The sequence below is a fragment of the Tympanuchus pallidicinctus genome, unplaced genomic scaffold, assembly GCF_026119805.1.
Source record: "Tympanuchus pallidicinctus isolate F22 unplaced genomic scaffold, pur_lepc_1.0 scaffold30, whole genome shotgun sequence".
NCBI lineage: Eukaryota > Metazoa > Chordata > Aves > Galliformes > Phasianidae > Tympanuchus > Tympanuchus pallidicinctus.
The window spans coordinates 4,380,766-4,402,054 of NW_026294748.1; the positions used below are offsets into that span (position 1 = coordinate 4,380,766).

The window sequence follows — 21,289 nt, forward strand, 5'->3', positions numbered from 1 at the left end:
TGATCGATGTCTTAAACCGTGATGTTATCGAGACGTAACTGAGTTGGGCAATGCAATCCAATCCCCCAAGCCGTTGCCTTTGCAGGTAATGTAGGCCACGTCTGCTCCTGACCTCAGCACTGGCACTGCTGTGGCTGCAAAGTGCTCTGTGCTGCTTTGGGTAGCTCTACTGCACCGAGCAGACCTGCATGCAACACCTGGCTGAGCTGCCAGCGCCTGCAGGACTGCTCTGCTCACACGTGCTGCCTTCCCACCGTGCACATAACCCAGTGAAAGCCTTTTGCTGTGATGCTGGTAACCCTTCAGAAGCACGTGGCGAGGCCTTGGCACAAGCTGCAGCAAAACAGAAGCAAACACTGCTGTCCCATCGCCAGGGGGGGTTTGGAAATTGAGTGCACTGAGCACACAGCTGGCCTCTGTGCATCATGATGCAAACCACATGTTGAGATATAAGAACTACTGACCAACAGCTGTATCCAGCAAAGCCCACCATGAAAACGCCATCATCTGGTTCCTGCAGCCCTGGAACCTGCATCTCCCAGCACAGCAGAGCTGCACGCACACCAACACAGTGCATGCACATTAGCAGCAGAGCAGCTTGCTGCAGCACATCCACATATGTCCACCTGCAAGGCATGGGGACGAGCAAGGAGCCATGTGTCGTTCCATGCACCATAGAAGGAGCTGTGATACAAGGAACAGGACAGGGCACACAAGGATGAACCAAGCAAAGGCATCGTTCCCATCACTGCTCCTGCAGCACAGCTCTGCTGCAGACAGACAGGTGATGGTTTCTCTGCAAGAAAAGTTCCTTCCTAATCCCATTAGCTATAGCTGGGCCTGTGCCCTGCAGCAGGCAGGTTGGTAGCTAACTGAAAGCCTTTGCTTATTGAAACAAACTCACTGCTGGAGCAGCAGAGACTGTGGTGCATGTAAAGCAGGAGCCCTTCTGGAGTCACAGAGCAAGGGAAAGGGAGGAAGGAGAGAGGCAGCAAGATGGGACAAGGGAGGAGACAGAAAGGGTTAAGCTTGCTGCTTCCCTCCCAGCCCCACGCGAGTATCTCTCAATCAGAGTGTGATTGCAATCAGCAGGAAGGTGCCGTTTGCATTAAACAGAGCAGACGGAGGAAAAAAGAAAAAAAACAGACTGTGCAATCTGCAAGATTTATGTAAAAAAATGGCAAACAACAATAAAAGAACTGTCAGTTTTCGCTCTTCTTCCCCTTGTTACTTTCTCCAGTCGGGCATAGGGATGGAGCACAGAGCTTATGCTCTGCAGCAAGCCTCTGCAGCTTGCCCCAGCCCCACTGCCCTGCCCGAGCCTTCCCTATGCCAAGCCCTGCAATCAGCCTCCTTTTCTACTCATTTTCCCTCATGTTTTTTAATTAAATTCTCCTCTTCCTTCAAACACCACTCAATGAACCATTCACGTTTCCTTCAAACACCCTTGAAAACGTTGAACTGAGGAGCACCGTGCAACAACACCCCTGAGCAGGTGCCCAAGGGGCAGCACCCATGGCATGCAGGCACTGGGGAGGAGCTGTGGGGTAAAATGGGGTAGAACACAGACCATGGGGATTTATAGCACGTTGGAGGCAACCAAGCTGCAACTTCAAGGTAAGAACAGACCTGAAGATGGCACTCATGGGCCACCCTTCCCAGAGCAGAGCTCCTTGCTGACCCTCCTCACCAAGGGGTGATTCACAGCCCTCCAGACTCCCCCAGGTTACCATGGGGGATATAGGATGCCCCCTCCTCCTCAGCCCCCTGGAGCCATGTTCTGCTCATCCATGAGGCCCAACACGGGGAAGGAAGGATAAGAAACTCCAGGAGTGAGGACACGCTTTGCAGGGGAAATAAAAGGGAGCAAAAAGCTTGGCTTCCATCGCTTGGACATTTGCTGCTTTTCAGCTGCACTCAGCAGCATTCCCTGTCCGTATGCTGGCACATAGGGCTCCAGCAGCCCCAGTTACCCACCTGGAGCTCCCGTGCCAAACTGGGGCTGATATATGGCTCTGCATCAAGACTCGATGGGAACAGAACAAAATCTGATAGGGTTTTGCTCAGTGTTCCGCTTTGAGGGCAGCAGCACGTTTGAAGCAGCAGCTCAAAGGGAAGCACTTTGAAGCCCCCCGCGGCTTGGGACTGCATGAAAAAGCCCCCATGAGCTCAAGAACACCTTCATTGCCTTTGCAGAGCATCACAGCGAGCTCAGTCCTCAGCCTACAGAGCTCCAGCACTAACCCCTAGCACTCCACGGGGCAGCCACAGCCTTTCCCAACCCCACCGTGCCCAATGCCCACATCCCTCAGTGCCACATCCCCACACTTCTGGAACACCCCAGGGGCAGCGACCTCCCCTCCCTGGGCAGCTGCGCAGCGCAGCATCGCTCTTTCTAAGAAGAAATGCTTCCTAATACCCAGTGTGAGCTCACCCTGCCACATGGGTGCCCCCACCAGACCTGGCTGCCAGGGGCCCCATCCAGCCCAGCCAACACGTGCCCATATAGGGGCCAGTAAGCAGGGTAGTGTCTTACTGAGAGATCTACTTGCTGGCACAGTGCTGCTCCCATGCCCTATGCATTATTGATGCCTTTCGTTGCAGCCCCCTTTATCTGCCTTCCACGGGGCTCCGCAGGAAAACGAATCTTTGACTCAGCAATTTTGATCCCAGCTAAACGGAAGGGAAAGACACTCATATCTATCTACAAACTGGCCGAGGGGAGGTGGCAGGAGCTAACCCAGCCCCACGAGGCCGTGCACAGGGAAGAGAAGGAGCTCACACATCAACCGACTTCAGCTCTTCCCCTTCTGCCGACCTCTGCCTGTCCTCAGGCTGCAACCAACCTCACACCAGCCTCAGGGAGTGCTTAGGAAGTGCCTGATGCACTCGAGGTGCTGCCATCAGTTAAATAAATCTGTGCTGTGCATCAAACAAACAAATAAATACACGGAGGCGGCTGAAAAGCTCTGCATTTTTTCCTATACGCACCTCGCGTGCACTTAAAGCCAATTTTTCAAGCAATAAAACACCGTTGAATTTTTCTCCATGAAAAATTCATTCTGTCTCACAACCGTATAGGAAGCAAAGAAACAAATAAATAAAGCCTTTCTTAGTGGAAAACTGCTCAAACAACCTCTGATGGAGCCTCTGCACTGCACAGTTTCCAACCACCCCACCAATGGGAACCAGCAGCACAGCCAAAATAAAGCAGCGATAATAAAATACTAATATTAATTTGGAGTGATGCACAGAGCTGCCCCCTCTCCCCACCCTGCTCACAGCTCATTATCGCTCCTCCCTCTCCTGCATCCAGGTTCTTTATAAATAGTTCTTTTAATCAGGGCTGCTCCCCGCTCTGGGAGGCGATGCACGGTGCCGGCACCAGCTGCAAATGGGTGCCCCAGATCTTTGTGGGGCTGCCTCGTATCCTCAGCAGAGGGACACCAAGCCACATGGATTGACATGGCAGTAAGACGTAGCAGACCCTGTAGGTGGGGAAACCACCCCTCTTTCCTTGCCTTCCCGTCACCTTTTGGCAAAGCCCCATCTGGCAGATCGTCTCCACGATAAGCAGATGGGAGGATGCGACCCCTGCGTCCCAGCATCCCATCTCAACCTGCTCCCAACAAAAGCCAAAATGCCAATTATGGGTTTCCCAGTCCCCAGTGTGAACGCTGTCACTGCATAACCCAGGACATCCACCCATCCCAGCCGCAGGGTGAGTCTGCTGAATGACACACAGTGCCCCAGGATTCCCCTTCTCAGACATCTGCAACCACGATGGAGGTGTCGGCATGTGGACACAGCATGGAAATTGGCTCCCACTTCAGACAACAAATGGGCCCTGTCATTATGGAGCAACGTGAAAAATGAAGCCCTGCTTGCTTCATGAATGCAGGAAGGGCACAGAAGGATGCAGGAAACCCTTTGTATTGCCACTGCTCACCAAAGGATGCAAGAGACCACGGTTGCATTGCCACTGCCCACCGAATCCCACCTCCTGAGCAAAGCACAGTTATTTGCTCTAGCTGCCCACTGTCTGTGCTTTGTGAAAAAGGATGCAAGCACAAAGTGCAACGTCTGCTCCTAATGTGAGGTCCTCAATTAAATGGGAATCACCCCCTTTTGCAGGTTCACACCTCTGTGAACAGTGGCATCAGACACAAGCACACGCTGCACAGGGATGCTGTAGAAGTAACTGCTTAGAAGTGCTGGCAGGACTCGTGTCCCTCAGGTGACTTCCTTTAGCACCCTGTGGTCACCCTGTGGTCACCCCCTGCACCCGACGTCGCTCAGCTCGCTCCATGCCATCCCTGCCCCCTGGAACGGCGTTTAACAGCGTTTAACAAAACGCCACTCTGCAAGGAACCAAACCAACCCCAAAACCTGTTCCTCAGCTCTTTTTTTTTTCTCCCGTGGCCTCAGCACAGCCCTCCCTCCGGCTGTGAGACAGCCCTGCTCTACCAGCTGGTGGGGAGAGAGGTCGAGCAAGCGACAGCCGAACCCCTTCCAGCGCAGGCTGAGATCCATCGCCAGACACGTGGAGCAGGACGGGCAGTGTGGGAGACATTCCCTGCCCCAGAGCCTTTCCCAGCACAGACAGCAAATCCCCCACACCACGGCACAGAGGTGGGCTCACAGCCCCCGCCCAGAGACGCGTCCGTTATTGAAAGGCATCCAAATAATTGAAAAGGTAAATAAAAGCAAGGCTGCAAAGGCGAATGCGGTTGGCAGTGCCTGCTGCTCATTAGGAAAGGGGGCACTTAACACTACACAGACAGCAAATTAGCCTTTAATCATCGCCTTCGTTTGCTGGGTTTTATCTGTGAGCTCTGTAAGCTCCAGCACCTCCCTGGCGCAGGCAGCCCTGGGGACTCCAGCTCGCCTCCTGTTTATTCCCCAGCTGCTTTGTTGTCTCAGATCAGCAGAATTAGGGAGCCGTGTCGGCAGAGATACTTCTGTGCAGCCAGCGAGAAGTTCACACAGAAAATTGATATTCGCCGCAAATTATTTTGGATGATTTACTGGAATGAATTAACTCGCAGCGACGCGGAGAAAATTCCAACGCGGCGGCCGCCTGCTTCCCTCCCTGCAGCAGCACAGCATCACCCCCAGCAATGCCACGCTGCAACCCACACCTCAGCCCTTCCTGCGGGTTGGCACGGCCCGAGGAAGATGCTGGAGCACCGGGGGAACGTGGGCAGCGCCAAAACACAGCTCCAATTTCAGCTTTAACTTGGCTTTGTGAGGATGCTGGCTGCTGTCCACCCCAAACCGATGAGTGCAGAAGCTCTGTGAGGCCTCGCTGCTGCTGTCTGTGATATGGGTTGATCGCCGTGCTTGCTGCAGCTCGAGGGGCTTCCCTGTAGTGTGGATGGATGAGGTGCTTGGGAAACCTCCAGATTTTGCTCTGTCGGCCCATCCCAGCACCCAGCACCCCGCAGGGAGAACTGCCACCAGCAGGGGAGGAAGAGGAGATGGTGCACTGCCAGCACACAGATTTGCTCGTGAATTCAATCATCGCATCTCAGTTTTGTACCATGGATAGTGTGGATACGCACAGGGGAGAGGCACCCTGCGTGCTCAGCACTGGGGAAGTTCTGACAGAGGTGGGAACCAGAGTGCTGCTCACACTTCTGCTATCTCCATTTCCAGAGATAATGGCACCGACTGATCTTTTCCAGCCCTTTTGAAATCTCCAGATGAAAGACCTGAGGCTCAGCACAGGGAAAAAGGACCGTATCCCACTGGGACAGCTCTCCCTTGACGTGCACATCCTCACAGCAGTGAATCCCACAGCCCTGCACGGCCTCGGGTCGGGGTCCCACGCAGGATGTGACGCCAGGCAGCTCAGCACAGGGTTATGTCGAGTCCAGAGCACTTAGGGATCTCTAATTAGCACCTCTTAGTCCACGAGTGCCCCCAGCCAGCACTGCTCATGCTGCAACTCTTCTGACTTTGAGGGCTTATAGCAGGGATGAACTCAATCCGCCAATCCTGCATTTCCCTCCCACCACCACCTCAATCCTATACAGCATCAGCAGGGTTCACGGGTTCTCTCCTCCTGCAGATGGGGCTCCCTCAAAAGCCCACCCCAAAGCCGTGATGCTGTGACCACGGGGTCCCACCACCCCCTTTTCCTGGCTGCAAGCTGCCCCGATGCCACATTGGGATTGCTCATAACCCTCTGTCTGCTCCCTGAGTGGCTTTCAGCATCCTCAGGGACTCACAGCATTACACACCAAGCCCTGCAAAGCCCAGAACAATAAAGGACAAAGTGCTATGCATGGAGACCGCCGGTGCCACCAGCTGCAATCCCCTCCCCACAGTAACCAACCCCATTCCCTGTGGTCTTCTCTGCTCCCATGCAGCCCGGACACAAAACACTGCAAACTCTTTGAAATAAGCATGGAAATTGGTTTCTAGGCTCCAGCAGTTCCTAAATAATGGATGGTTAAGATAATAAAAAGAAAAAAGAAAGCGGTGCACAAAGTGGATTCAAAAAATAAAAAGGCAGAGCTTGTTTTCAATGCAAACCTCCAAGAAAACCTGAAACGGGAACAGGGTGAGATGTTAGGGAGGAGCAGGAGCAGCACCGGCTGCAGCCGTTTAACCCCCAAGCTCCTCTTCCCGTTCCATTCTGCCTCAATGCAGATGCAATATATTCTGTCAGGGCAAAATTTGGGCTGAAGAACGCGCCGGCCGTCGGGAGACTTCTGGATGGAAGCGGAGGACGAGTGAACAACAGCAGGCTGGAGGTAAAAGGAAACAGCAAAGGGAAAAGGCACCGCGCCGGGCTCTCTCCCCCATCACTGCCATGTGTGCATCGCTCCGACCGCATCCCTGCAGGGGTTGGACTCGATGATCTCTGGAGGTCCCTTCCAACCCCTACAATTCTGTGATTCTGTGATCCCCACGCGGCGTAATTCACTCAACGGCGCCGTTTCACAGCGTCAGCAAAATGAAGAGATTCAATTACAGCCTTTGACTGGGCCTGCTTATTGTTATTTATCATACAACGCATCCCGGCTGCTGGGGAGAGAGACGTACAGGTGCTGCAGTGCTGCCTGTCTCACTGCTTAATTGAAACGCCGACACCTGGCACACGCGGCCTGGAGCCTGGCAGCGCTCACTGCACAGCATCCAGCCCAGGTGCCCCCAGCCCAGCAGCACGGCGCTCCGTCAGAGCCCAAAGCAGGCTGCCCGCATCCCCTCCACGCTGCCCACCCCAGCCCTGCCTGCTCCTCGCCTTCCTCTGCTCCCCCTCGCAGCAACACACGGAGCCGAGCCGATGCGCTCTGCATCCACGTGGATCAGTCTGGCTTTGGATAAATCGCAGACTCACCCTCAGGGAGCGAACCCCCGTTCACAGAGAGGAAATGAGTGACTGAGGAGCACAGAGCAGGCTGAGCACCCGGCCAGCGCACCGACCGCCATCCGCGCACAGCCAGACGCGGGCTCCATGCAAATCTCCCTTCCTTGGCAGCTCCGTCTCCTGATCATTTGTGACAGCCCAAGTTTTGTCAGCCAGACGCATTTACAAAGAAAAAAAAAAGAAACAGAGCAAACTGAAACAAGTTGGGGATGCGCCGGGGGAGGGGACAGGGAATGGAAGTGGGAGGAAAAGAAGGGTCCCCGGAGACGGCAGCAAATATGCAAACTTTCCCCATTTCCTCTGCCTACTCAGTGTTAACAACCAGACATCTTGTATATATTTGATAAATAAGCCTCTCCGTTTATTCAGAGGAGTGAATTTGTAGCTATTATGATTCAAATGGCGTGACAGGTTCCGGATTGTTGTATTATTTTTTCTTTTTTGCTATTGAGTTTGAAAAAAAAAAACAACGTGAAAATTGCCAAATTCAGAGCAGTTTTCTTTGGCTCCGGCCCCTCACCATGCACAGAAGGGCAGACCCCGCTCTGTCTATATATAAAAGAAATACAAAAGCCAGTCCGAGCGACTCTTCCCTCGAGACGGGAGGATGAGGGGTGCAATAAATAATTTAGAAATTGCTACCATCGCTTGATTCAGAGTGATGGATCTGGCATGTGTTACAACAAGGCACATGCTGTATTCATTACCCATCGAGCTACATTTTAATTTCTCCCTCATTAACCTTATCTGCGACTGGGGTTGTGCATCAAGTCAAATCCTTCGGATGTCAATCAATTCATTAGATGGTTGTTTGCTTTGTCATATGTGCTGTTATCGCTTATTAGCCTGCCACGCCGATCAATCAATCAAAGCCAGGGGCTGGAGATGCACTGCAGCAGTGCGGTGCTGCTCTGCCACACCAGGAGCGCAGCCCCACGTGGGGAAAAAGAGCCGACAGCCAGCAAATATTCCCCACTTGGCCTCCTAAAGCTTTGTTTCAGGCTGCTGAAGCATGCGGTAAGTGTGTAAAAGTACCAACACGGCTCGCTAAGTGCTGGCAGGGCTTCAGATCTAGCACAAAGGAGGCCCAGCAGCACTAGAAGTCACCTCCCCCTCCTCCCCCCATGCACACCTGATGCCTTTTCCACCTGGTAAGAGTTCTTTGAGCATCTCCTGGTGTTTCCAGCCCATGGGTGCACCCAAAGAAGGCTCTATGCCCACACTCCCAACCAAACCCAGCTTTCAGCATCACCCGTTTGAGCACCATTAATGTGTAATGATGGGACAGGGGCCAGATTGGGGCGAGCGCCGTTGTGCCACGGAGGGTCCCAAAAGGGACTGGGAGCCCCTGTGCAGCTGCTCTGGTTGGAAATGCCGAGAGTGGCATTGCAGGGGCATCCCTTTGGTGCTGCAGAGCTGACCCCTCCATCCTGCAGCCACAAAGCACAGTGCAGTGCTCCTGCATGCAGCCACGCTGCTCCAAATCCCACACACATGGGCAAGCAGGTGCTGCTGGTAAGGCTGTGAGTTCAGAGGAATAGAGGGAATCCCAGTGTGAGCACTTCAGTTCTGCTCAGCATTCCCCCAGCCTCATAAAGTAAAGCAAGGGTGTGCAGGCTCGGTGTTTGCTCAGGGTGTTCAGTGGAGAGGTGGGATATGACTCACTCACAGCAGAGGTGCTTTGCTGGCTCACCACCTCCATAGGGAAAGCCTGAAGGTAACCAAGCATAAAACGGGACACAAGGACATTCCGGGCTGAAAACAGTGGCAACACAGAGCTGACATCCAGCAGTGGCAACCACAGCCAAAAAAAGGTCAATTACAGCCATTTTCTTCTGAGCATCAGTGCTCACATCTTGCAGCACTTGCCAGGACTCCTGCAAGTGCTGAGCATCACCAGCTGACGTCACAAGCTCCAGGTGACACCAAGGGACCTCATCACCCTCTCCCTCATCAGCAAGGCAAGACAGATCTGAAATTTATTTGCCATCAAATCCTTATTTTCCACCAAATCCCTTAAAAACAACGACTGGCTCCATTTATCCTAACATTTCCTGAGGAACACTCCCCTTTCCCCCCACCAGAACTGTTTGCAGGTAAGCGAAAGCTTCCTGAAGGCTCATTCCAACATCCCCATTTCCTTGGGGCTCATCAGCACACCTTCATTGCTATGGGCACAGCAACAGAGTTCCATACGTCTGCTGAGTCTGTCTGTCTGTCTGCTGGGGAGAGTGGAAACCCACAGCCATGCAGCCCCAACCCCACAGGCTGCAGGCTGAGGCTCTGCAAGCAATCTGCCCCCCCAGGACCCTCAGCTGTTTGCAGGGGGAGAGGTGGGGAGGGCAAGCAGTCAGCACTCATCTCCCAGCCTTCTTCTTGGCCAAGGCTGGCAATGGCGATGGGATTTGCCACAAGGCGAGGTGCTGGCGGTGCCGTGTGCCAACGCTGAGCTTTTGGGGATGCTCAGAGCTGAGGGTGCATTGGGACAGAAATGGTCCCTGAGGTGCCGGTCGCCCAGGGACGGATCCGTCCGCGGGGGAAGTTGGCAGTGGTTAATTTGTCATCATGGAAACGGGCAGCCCGGGTCAGTGCTGGCGGAGGAGGAGCGCTGCTGCCTGTGCTCTGTTCATTTTTTTTCATTTCTTTTAAGGGGATTTCATTTAAAAAAGCTGCCTTGATAAGGAATTTACCGGGGCAAAACGAGATTACACCCAAGCTCACAGTAGCTAAAAGCAGCGGCGCTGCTGGGCACTGAGAGGCTGCCGTGTGCACTATCTCTCTATCATCACATATATCCTTCTATCTAATCTATCTAGCACCGTATATACCCTTTAGCTCCCCGGCTCTCACAATCCCTGCCCTCTATCCATCATCCCCCTATTCATCAACACACATCCAGTTCTATCTACCCAGCCATCACTATAAATATCCCATCCATCCATCTCTCCCAATCTATCTCTCATCAGAGAGACCCTCTCCCTTTCCACATATATACATGTACATGTAGATACGCACACACCTGTCCACCTGTCATCAGCAGCACTCTCCTCTTTGCTTCTTCCACCCTTCATCCCTCACTCACGTACCCTCCCACCCTCCAGCCCATCCATCACAATCTGCTCTGCCCCATTTACTACATGAGGGCACCCAACACTTTGTCATCTATCACCAATCCAGACCCTATTGAGCAGCAGGACCCCCATTCCTCCCACCCTGGTGCATCAGGAGGGGGGACTGCATGGGTTACACTGCTGGGAGCAGCACTCTCACCTGGCCGAAGAAAAGATTTAACACAAAATCCAATCCACAACCCAGCAGTACGAGCGCCCCGTGTCACCCTGGATCCTGCCAAGCTCTCTGCAGTGCTCTGCAGCAGCAGCACGCAATGGCAGGAGGGCATTTTGGCGGTGCACAGAGCAGACAGGTGGCAGAGCAGTGAGCACGAGCCTCTCAAACCCAATACTCTCTCTCCAAACCCACTCCTGAGCCCACTTTGTGCTGCAGCCTCCCCACGTGTCCCCAGGGCAGCTCCGTGACGGGGCTTTTGGACCCGGGGGGGCACAGAGCAGCACCGCACGATCTGCCAGAGAGGAGAAATGCACAGGCAGTGCTTAAAAACTGAAAGCTGTTACTTTAATTACGGCCTTTCTGCTTTATCACCAATAGCATTTCTCACACATTCATCAGCAAACCTGGTAATAAATCAATCGCTGGTAGCCAGGAGCTGCAGTCTGGCTCCTTCCCCTTCTCTTCCCCGCTCCCTCCGAGCTCTCGCCCCATTAGTATGCAGTCCAGCACTGCTGCTCTGTGCATTTCTCATCGGCTTTGGGCTGGAGCTGCCAGCAAGCCGCTGCCCCCGGCATGGATTGCACACAGGCAGCTCAGACTGCAGGATGGTGGATGTGCCAGCACCTGGTGGGGCATGGTGAGGGACTGGGGGGGCTTGGGGACACGGGAATAGGGCAGATAGGTGGGCACAGAGCTGTGCCCTAAAATCCTGGTAGTGAGCTGCATGGGCAGAGGGGTGACTTCCACAATGGCACAAAATATTTTCCATGCACTAACACTGGTGATCCACGCACATTCTGGCACCCACTGCTGAGCCCAGACACAGATCTTAAGGCCAAGGGAGAAGCAGATAAAGGAGTTTTTGTGACTCTTTGCTGCATGCTTCAATTTTTTTTCTTAGTGAAGTGCTTCTGAGCTTCACTCTCCAGCAGCACAGCCCGGCCCCTCACTGCACGCCTTCACCCAGCACCACCCAGATGTGCACAACAGCTGCCCAGGTGTGCATGGCACATCACCGGGCTGCACTGACATCCGGGCAGCACTGCAGGGGGAGCAGCCACTTCACCTCCTGGTCCTCTGCTCCACATCAGCCCTGCTCAGAGGTGACCCCCCATCGCTAGACAGGCCCCTTCCAATTCCTGGCGGAGTGAGTGTGTAAATCAAATTGACCTTGAGCACTAATTGGCCCTCTAATTAGCACTCTCAACCGAGAAGCAAAGGACTGGGAGGAGAGCATCTTTTCAGAGGAGGTGGCAAAGCCTTGGCCTGGGGAAGAGGAGCAGCCACTTTCTGCTGTGTGCTCCCTCATGCAGTGAAAGGACAATTACTGAAACCCCCTCCCTGAGGTTCTCAGCTCTGGCCTGGAAGGATGGCACACAGATTTGGGCACAGCAGCCCAAGCCAAAGGGCACCACTGCACCCCAGGGGTCTTCTGGGGACACCTCAGCTCCAGCGTCCGCCCTGCCCAGGGCTCCATCCCATCACACACCACCTCCCTCCATCACACCCCTCCATCTCTCACCCTCCCACACCCAGGCCCGCGTTTCCCTCAGCTCATCCCCTCCTTTAGCCTTTCCTTAGGAGCTCTGGGCTTGACATTTCCATCCACCATTATTTACAGGAGGTCAGATCCGCTCGCAGGTGCTCTCCCCTCCTCGCTGGCTCTGTGGGCCAACAGCTCACTGCAGACGTCATTAATTCTGCAAATCCCCAAATCCCACCCCCCTGTCAGCCCTGTCCCAGGGATCATGCAGACACCACGTGCTCAAGCTGACAGTGACCAGAACCGTTTGCTGCCAGCAAGCCCAGGGAACCCCATGTGGGTCCAGCAGTGCAGAGACCTCAGCGTGGGGCTGGCCTGGCTCCAACCACTGCGGGGTGAAGCAGAAGAGCAGCACTGAGGTGGGCACTTCAAAACACAAACCCAAACCTTTACACATTTTCCTTCCCTGAAAATAACGACTCCATGCTGAGTGACTGCAGCTCGCAGCTCTGCTCCCCACGCGCTCACCAGCTGCCGCCTCCCTCACCTCGTTGCTTCCCTGACCATAACTGCTCCTTAATTATTTAATGCCTGCAAAATACCTTGAGACTTGCATTGGAAGGGAGATGAACTGCGCGACCTAAAATCGGTCTTTTCCATCTCAAACTCCTCGCATTTTATCCTGGGATGAAAGGAGCTCTATTAGGCAAAGCATCAGTATTATTAGATTTCCTTGGAGTCCTAACAAACGGATATTAGATTATTACTGCAGATGCATTTCTAAGGCACTCATCACCAGAGTATCTGGGCATCAATTACACAGATTTAGAGATAAAAACGCTTCCCCCAAGAGAAAAAGAGTACAAAACCCCTTCTTCTCTTTGCCTCCTTTTCCCATTTCTTCCAAAATACGTTCGCTTCCCTCCCACTGCCTTCTGCAGAGCTTGACTGCTTACAAGGAGAACTCTCTGGTTGATGGGCAACCCTCAATCTTTGAAACATCTGAAGCTGTAAAAGCTTTTTGTAAAGACTGGCAGGAGTCAGCTGAAGAGATTTCAATGTGCAAATGGATATAAAAAAGATGCAAGAAGAGGAACGAAGCGTCAGATTCATTGTTCTAAGGACACAGGGTTTGCCATTAAATGAGATGACCCGGTGGCCTGGCTGCAGCACCTACAGGTCAGGCTGCAGGAGGGGTGAGGCTGGAGGGGAGGATTGGAAAAGCTGCCAAGTTTGGCTGATAACATCTCTGATAATTCTCTGCATTACTGTTGCCGTTATGCCGACCCGCAGGAATTGTGCTGGATGCTGAACACACAGATCCATGGTGAGGAGTGCTTAAAGGCTGAAAAGATCAAAGCTGGAGAGAGAAAATAAAGGAGCAGGAGCTGGCTGGGATCCTGCAGCACTGGGACTCTCCTCACCTCCAGGTCCCAATGGGAATGGAGCCGGTCTGAGATGGTGCATCATCCCATTGCTCACCTTGACCTTCCCTGCCCTTCTAGAGTGCCTCACAAAGGCCAAACCACACTGAACAGTCCCTCCACTTCAGCAGCTGATCCTTGAGATGCAGTCTGGCCCCGCTTCAGAGCAAAGCACCAATAGATGCCTGCAGCTGGCAGCTGGCAATGCCCCCTCCAGCCCACCACCATTTCACTGCCACGCACATGAGATGCTTCCAGCCTCTCCCACTCACACAGCAACCTGCCCTGAGGGGTGAAACCCAAAACACATCTCATTCTGCCATTCAGGGAAAACCCATACGGCTGCTGGCTACACAGTAGAGATGCAGGTGAGCTGCGCTCAGCCTGGGACACATAGCAGGACCCTACAAACAAAGGGATTTGGCACCATCAGAAGAGCACAGCCAGCGAAAAGATCCAGGGATCCAAGGACAAGAGCATCATGCCTGCCCTCATGCTGCAGTGGTGAGAGGGGTTGGGAATTAGCAAGAAATTCCCTGAAAGAGCAGTGCTGCACTGCACAGCTGCCAGGGTGGGGGGTCATCATCCCTGGGGGTGTCCCAGAGCTGTGGGAATGTGGCACTGAGGGAAGTGGGCAATGGGCACGGTGGGGTGGGATTGGTGATCTCAAGAGGTCTTTTGCAACCTGAATGACTCTACGCTGGTTCCAGCTGAGCAGAGATGAAGTTTGCTTCTGTAGGACAACCCAAGAGTGAGTGGGACTCCAAGAGCACCCCAAGCTCCAGTGCCAGAGAGCAGAACACAAGACACCTCTGTTGGAAGCCTTCATGAGTTACAGGTTCTCTCTTAGTTCTCCCTCCCTGCCAGCCCCAGGCACAAAGCCATCACAGCAACTCCATCACCACCTCTGGTCTCTGTGATAACAAGCAAAAGATATTCCGACATCTCGCTTGCCCGGCATCGATTTACAATTAAGAAAGTTCCCCAAAGATCCAAAGTCCCACCCATTCCCGCTCTCCTCTAACCCCGCTCCATGCACAAACAGCTCTCCATGGTTCACGAGCAGCCTCAGAAATCAATGCTCGCTGAAACACAGTTAGTTCCTCTGGTTTATTTATTATTTTCCCAGCTTGAACTCAACCCTCAACACACACAGAGAGAGCAGGGGAGGAATCACCCAGCGCTTTGCAGGCACGCACGCAGCGCTCGGAGCGTCCCGCAGCAGCAAGCCTCGCTTTTCCATGGCTGCAGCCAGGGATCGCTTTGCAAAGTTAATTGCAAAGCCGGCAGCAGAAGGCGAGCCCTGCAAAGCCAATTCCCACCAGGAGGAGCTGATGGGATTTCTGTGCAGAAGGGGCAGAGCGGGGCAGGGGTGATGGAGCAGAGCGCAGCCGAGACAATCGCTCCCTAACGTGTGGATAAAGAGCTCGCGCCGACATCTGCTGAGAAATACCTTCCCGTTCCACACCAAGAATTACAATCTAATAATATCCCATCTGCACCCCCCCTTCTTTCCCCCTCCCCCACCCAATTACCGAGCCTGACATTATCCGTCATCTTCCCTTTGTGTCGGCGAGAATCCAAACGCAGACGCCGGGAAATTAATAATAATTGTTGTGTCAAAAAGCGGGATGTAATCAGGATGCGGCGTGGAAGCTAATACAAACACAAACAAATGGTATTTATCCTCCCGAAAGATCCCTCCCCTCCTTTCCCCCTAAGGGCCACTGATGATAATGCTCATGGAAGAGATGAATCAGTGCTAATATAGGGATTAGGAATGGATCCCAAACCCCAGCCCGGGCTGCAATCAAAAGGAGCGCTCTTAATTGAAATTAGAGCTGGGATTTCTGTGCCTCCGCAGAGATGGGTTAAGCCCATCGGGGCCAAACAGAAGGGAAAACAAAAATAGCATCTTTATTCGGGAACGGGGAAGAAGGTGGGCAGCCATAACGCTGCTCAGCAGCTCCAGCACACCTGGCTCCCAGCCCCAGCCCAGCCAACCTTCTTCATTTTCAGATCCAACTGCTGCTCCATGCTTCACACCGACAGCGGGCACAAAACCCATTGGCCCACATCAACGCTCCCAGTCCCAGCACAGACTTTCAGTGCTGTCCTCTCTGGCAGCGCTCAGAACAACAGCAAAGTCCTTCAAACAGCAAACAGCAACACGGCTTTTCAGCCCTACGCACGGCCCTGTGATAATGCTGTGGGTTTTACAAGGCTCCGTGCATCCTGGCCAGGCTCTGACGCATCCCCTCAAGATGCAGAAGTCTTTGCAGTCGCTGTGACAACTGAGGTTTTTGGGTGAGCTGATTACACAGAGGGCAGGGATTTGAAGACTGCCCATAAAACTCCTGAGGAGCTTCCGTTTGCGCACTCAGTTACTGGCACAGCAGCTGCCCCCTGGACGGGGATGTGGCTCTGAGGGATGTGGACAGCGGGCACAACGCGATGGGTTGGGGATCTCAGAGGTCTTTTCCAACCTGAATAGTTGCATGATTCCAGTATGGGGCGAGGACAACTTCAGATTTCAAGACTGAACCTTCAGAGAAACTCCTGGCAGTGCTGCACTGAGCACCTCTACCTACTGCGTGTGCTCAGCTCAGTCCAGAGCTGATCTGACGCTGAACACGGGCAACATCCAGAAACGTGTTGCTTTCACAGCCAGATCACAGGATCGTGTGAGATGGAAGGGACCTTAAAGGCCCTCTGCAATGCACAGGGACACCCACAGCTCCATCAGGTGCTCAGAGCCCATCCAGCCTGACCCTGCCTGTCTGCACCCAGCACCTCTCTGGGCACCCGGTGCCTCACTACCCTTCATCCTTAAAAACTTTTTTCTTATCTACATCTCCCCCCTTTTAGCCTGAAACCATTTTCCCTCATCCTATCCCAGCAGACCAGACTGAAGAGCCCATCCCCTCTTCCTCACAGCCCCTTCAGGCACCAACAGGTACAAATGGATGTGCTGAGTTGGTCTGCAGCAGGACAGAGATGAGACACACGCAGCTCTCCACCGACTGCCAAGTTGCTCAGCAGCGCAGGGATTCACTGAAGTCAATTCCTGTCCCCCAAAACGTGGCTACGTGCCCCAGCACCAGGATCTGCCCATCCTCCAGGAGCAGAGGGCGATGCCTGCAGATGCCACGTGGCAGCACGCAGAGCTGGAGGAGGCTGTGGCTGCCGGATCATGGATTGTTGCGAGCATGAAAATTCATTCATATGAATTTGGAATATAATACCTGACACAAGATGTATCGCTGCTGCCACGCTGCAATCCCAGATAAGGACACAGCAGTAACAGATGGAGGAACAAGGCACTTATCTTGTTAGCTGATGGATTTATCTCTCCTTCCCCCACCCTTCCCTACATACTCCATAGTGTGCAGAGAGCCACGTTCCCCAACAGAGCAGCATATGGAGCACGAATTGATTTCTTCCTAACACCCCCTCCACACTTTAATTCAATAAGAGCTGGAGTGGCGGATAAACAGCTTGTTGTGCTAGGAAAATTTCAAAACAGTCAAGAAAATGTCAAACTGTCTTTTTTATGAGTGCCTTTCGCCCCCTTCCCCCCTCCCCTTTCTTTTTCCTCATCCCATCCGCAGGCACCCGGCGCGTGTTGGCACCACGGAGCAGGGGCTGCAGTGAGCATCTCCTCCACATCAGGGATGCAGGCACAGGGCATCATCCTCCAGGCCAGTCCATGGCAGAAGGCGGCCCCGGTGCCATCCTTGGATGGGAGCTGGGAACAGAGCTGCTCTGGGTAAAAGATTAGGCAGATGGTTTCATCTGGCAGCTCCCTTAATCTCATTATTGGAGCAAGTGGAAGTTTTTAAAGTGATCTCTCTTTCCTCCTCTACCCACACCCCATTCCAAATGGCTTTTTTTCCTCCCCAGAAAAAGACACGTTTCCACGGGGGGCTCTTTGTTAGGCACGAATAGGAACTTTACAATTTTTCTGCTCATTTTTGGTGCATTCTCCCTCTCGGTGCCTTATTTTTAGCACTGAAAAGGAGGAATTATTAGAAAGGAAGAGAAAAAGAAAGGCAATTAGGCATTTTCTGGGTCTTGCTTAAAAACACGGAGCACTTGGACATGCCATGCATGAGCTTCTGACCACCACAAACTCTGCAACGCTGTCAGTAACCTGAACAGAGAGAGGCACTGGATGAGGCACAGGAGTAAACTGGGATGTGCACACCCGAGCTCAAAGCAGGGCCCATGTGCCACCCCAAGGCCCCTCTCACCCCCACTGCCCACACCCTTCTACCCTGCAAAGGCTTGCAGAAGGCTGCTAAGGATGAACTAAACTCCGTGCTCTGCAGCACAGAGCTGCCTCCCCATTGCCACCTGCAGAACGGCACCAGCAGAGCCCTTCCTGCAACAACACGACCCCTGGGGCTGCAAATCCCTGCAGGGAAAGCAGATGTTATTAATGCACTGCAGCAGCACACGGGCACACAGCAGCCTGGGGCTGGCACTGGTTGCACCCCAACTGGCGTGGGTCTGGGTGAGACCGGACCCATAGGAATACATGCAAGGAAGGGGGGCTTCGTCCCGCTGCTTCCCACCTCCCCACTGCTGTGCTGAAGACAAAATCCACCTCCCCACCCCCTTTGCAGCAGAGCAGTGCAGAAGGCTGCAGGATCCTGCAGGGAGACGGCGTGCTTAGCATGCAGGAGATGGAGCTGAGCTGAAGCCCTGTCTGTGCCACGGTGCACAGGGCCAGCGAGCAGCCAAACGCTGCCTGCAAGGAGCGGGGCCACACCGGATTTGTAACCCCATCATTGCTCCCCCCATCCCAACGCAGGGATGGGGACAGAAGGGACTGGCATAACCAAGAGGCTGCCTCCACAGCTGGGGCTGGGACAGAAGGATGCTCAGTGCATCACGATGCCTCCCCCAAAAAGGCATTGCAGATCCTCAGCCCCCACCCCATGAGTCTTTCAAACCTGCCCCTTTCCAGCCAGGCTCTCGCCAAGCACCCAATTACAGCTCCATGGCCAAGGATGAAAAGCCTCTCTCAAGAGCATCTTGTTTGCTTTTTTTTTTTTTTTTTTGCTTTTCTTTCCCCCCTTTCAAGGTTCCTTTTCCCTCCCTTCTCATGAGGTTAAAGAGCTAAAGACCAACTCAGAGACAGATAATAGAGTGACAGAGGCTCATAAAAAAGAAGCCGGAGCTTTGGAGAAAGCCGGCATACGGTGCATTAGGGATTTCTGTCGCAGCAGCTGGGAGTAACACTGACCCTCTGAACTCAATTTGCTCCACGGCTTCGAACGAAGGGAAGGCTGTGGACCAGCAGCATCCTCTCCCAGGGCTCTAGGGCTGCCCACAGGCTCTGCTGTGAGCTTTGGTGTGCGAATCACCCTCCAGCCCCTGGGTCACAACCGGGGATGGAGGCAGGTACAAACTCATCAATTACCCCGAGTAGGAAAGCACCCATAATGATGGAGTTCAACTCCTTGTTCCTCCATCAGTGGGACAGCACACCAAAAAGCAGCACAGCCAACAAAGCCTGAGCAATACCAGGTGTGAATCCATGTGCTTATCCACTGCAGTGTGGCAGCAACCCCTCTGAGCACTGCTTGCATGCAACAGCCCCTTATCATCCATCGCCCTTATCCCAACGCTGCGAGACCAGAGCTGTGAGCTCTGCCCCCATTCCACTTTCCCTGCAGCCCCTGTGCTTGCAGACAGCTGCACAAACCCAGCACATTCCCTCCATTGTCACTTTTTGCTCCTTTTAAACGAGCCAAGATTCTTCCCACTACGCATTAGCGCCCGACGTAATGGTGCAAAGCATTTTTCATTTATCATCATAATGCCAGTCAAATGAACCCCCTAATAACGTAAATGCAAGAGGAAAGCTATTAGAGTTTATTTGTGCAGTGGCTTTGAACTCGTCCCCACTGCTCTATCCACGTAACTGGAGGGGATGGATGGAGCTTGCATCTTTAGGTCCTTTCATCAAAAGCTATTCTCAGCTAGCCAGTCTTTCCTTACAACCCTGCACAAGTGCCTGTATTTGCTGAATTATCAAAATAAATACCTAAATACCTGAAATAATGCAGATCTCTTTACAGACACGAGCTGCAGCTGAGATCTGCTGTGCTGAGCCATCCCTTCCTGTCATCCTCACCAGCCAGCCCCACTCCTCAGCATCCCCAACATCTTTGGGTCACGGCTTAGCAGGCATAGTGGTGAAGAGTTGACAGTTGAGCTAGTTGATCTTAGTGGCCTTTTCCAACCTTAATGACTGCACAATCTTCCAAGCTCAACTTGTCACAGCAGCTCCCATCCCCATCCTGGAGAGCCAACGCAAGGCGTTTCATTTCATATACAAGAATTCCCTCATTAAGCCTAAATTAAATGCATATTTCAGAACCTACAAGCGAGAGCAAACAGTTCGGTCCTATGCTTTATTAAACAAAACAAAACAAAAAATCTTTGTGTGGAAAGAGTTCCTGCGCCAAATCACCACCCTGCTGCCGGGCCGAGCTGCTCCCAGCGTGTCAGGATGTGCAGTGCTGGCAGAGAGGAGCTGCACTGCAGAGGGAAACAGAACAGCGCCCGCCTGACAAATTAGTTTACTCGTTAAGTTAAGAAGCCTATTTTGCTCAGCTTCCACAGAGCAACACGCTTAGCAGCCAGCAAACTTCCAGGCAAGGGATGTGCCCAGCTCCGGCTCTTTGTGCAAAAGCAAGCTGGATGCCATGCTGTCACCACGCTGCCCAGACAGCATGGCAATGGGACAGTAACAAACCCCATTCAGAGCCTGGATAGAAGGGAGGAGGGGAGATACTTCTGCAGGACCACGTGCGTGCTGCAAGCTGAAGAGCCATCACTGTTGGGGCACAAGAGCATCTCCATGTCAAAGCCAGTGAGCAGCCCAACATGCCACCAGCCAGCTCTTGCGGCCTTATGAAGCAATTAAAACAGCCATAAATAAAATACAAAACTATTTTCAACACCCTGTTCCTGGCTTCCAGCTTGCAGCTGGTGGGATCCGGGACACAGAAGTGAGGCAGGAGGGGAGAAGGGCAGGAGGCAAAACTTGGGCAACAGGAGCAAGGTGTGAGCTGAGAGCAGGAGGGGGGCCCAGGGAGGAGACAGAGATCAATGATTGTTTCCCAAATATGATAATTTCTGGACATCAACACATGAAATTTAATATCCTCATGGGCAACTGGGAAGCAGCACATCTCTCTGAGCCCGTGCTGGTTTCCAGTACCCATGCACATGCACACAGGGGACGCAGTGCACATCCAGCTGTCAGCTCACACGCCGGTGACAGTCCCTGTGCGCCTGCTGGGGACAGAACAGCCTGTTTTGGGGACGTGTCTGTCACACCACGGCTGGGACACCGCTGAGGACAGATGCCAGATTGCATCCCTCACATGCTGCTAATGGGGCGTGAGCATGGCAGGCTGAGCTGGGCAGAAGGCGGCTGGCAGGGGGTGCCCTGAAATCCCATATTTTACGCCCAGTGCAGCCATGGGTGGGGGCATTCTGCTACAGCAAAGCTGAGCTGGTTGGGGGTCGTTTGAGGGCACTGCTGGGTGGGCAAATCCTATATAAAGCCCTTTATTATCTCACACACCCTGCTGTGCCCCCCTGGTTTGCAGCACCATCTACAGAATGGGTTTCATCATAGCCTGGGGCTGCTCTGAGATGGACAGCCGGTGCTGTGCAATGGGACAATTCTCCTGC

The 21,289-nt window shown here is 53.3% G+C and overlaps 1 protein-coding gene across 4 annotated transcripts in view; it reads right to left on the minus strand.

The window, feature by feature from the left end:
- Nucleotides 1-21,289, minus strand: part of LOC128087678 (protein CEPU-1) — a 307,830-nt gene that overhangs the window by 202,773 nt on the left and 83,768 nt on the right. Inside the window, exon 1 of one of the 4 annotated variants that reach the window (XM_052697520.1) lies at nucleotides 15,109-15,202. The exons of the other annotated variants lie outside the window; for them this stretch is intronic. Within the exon in view, the coding sequence (XP_052553480.1) occupies nucleotides 15,109-15,130 (22 nt within the window). The 5' untranslated portion in view covers nucleotides 15,131-15,202. Of the gene's footprint in view, nucleotides 1-15,108; nucleotides 15,203-21,289 lie in introns of those variants that run through there. 4 annotated transcript variants of the gene reach the window in all.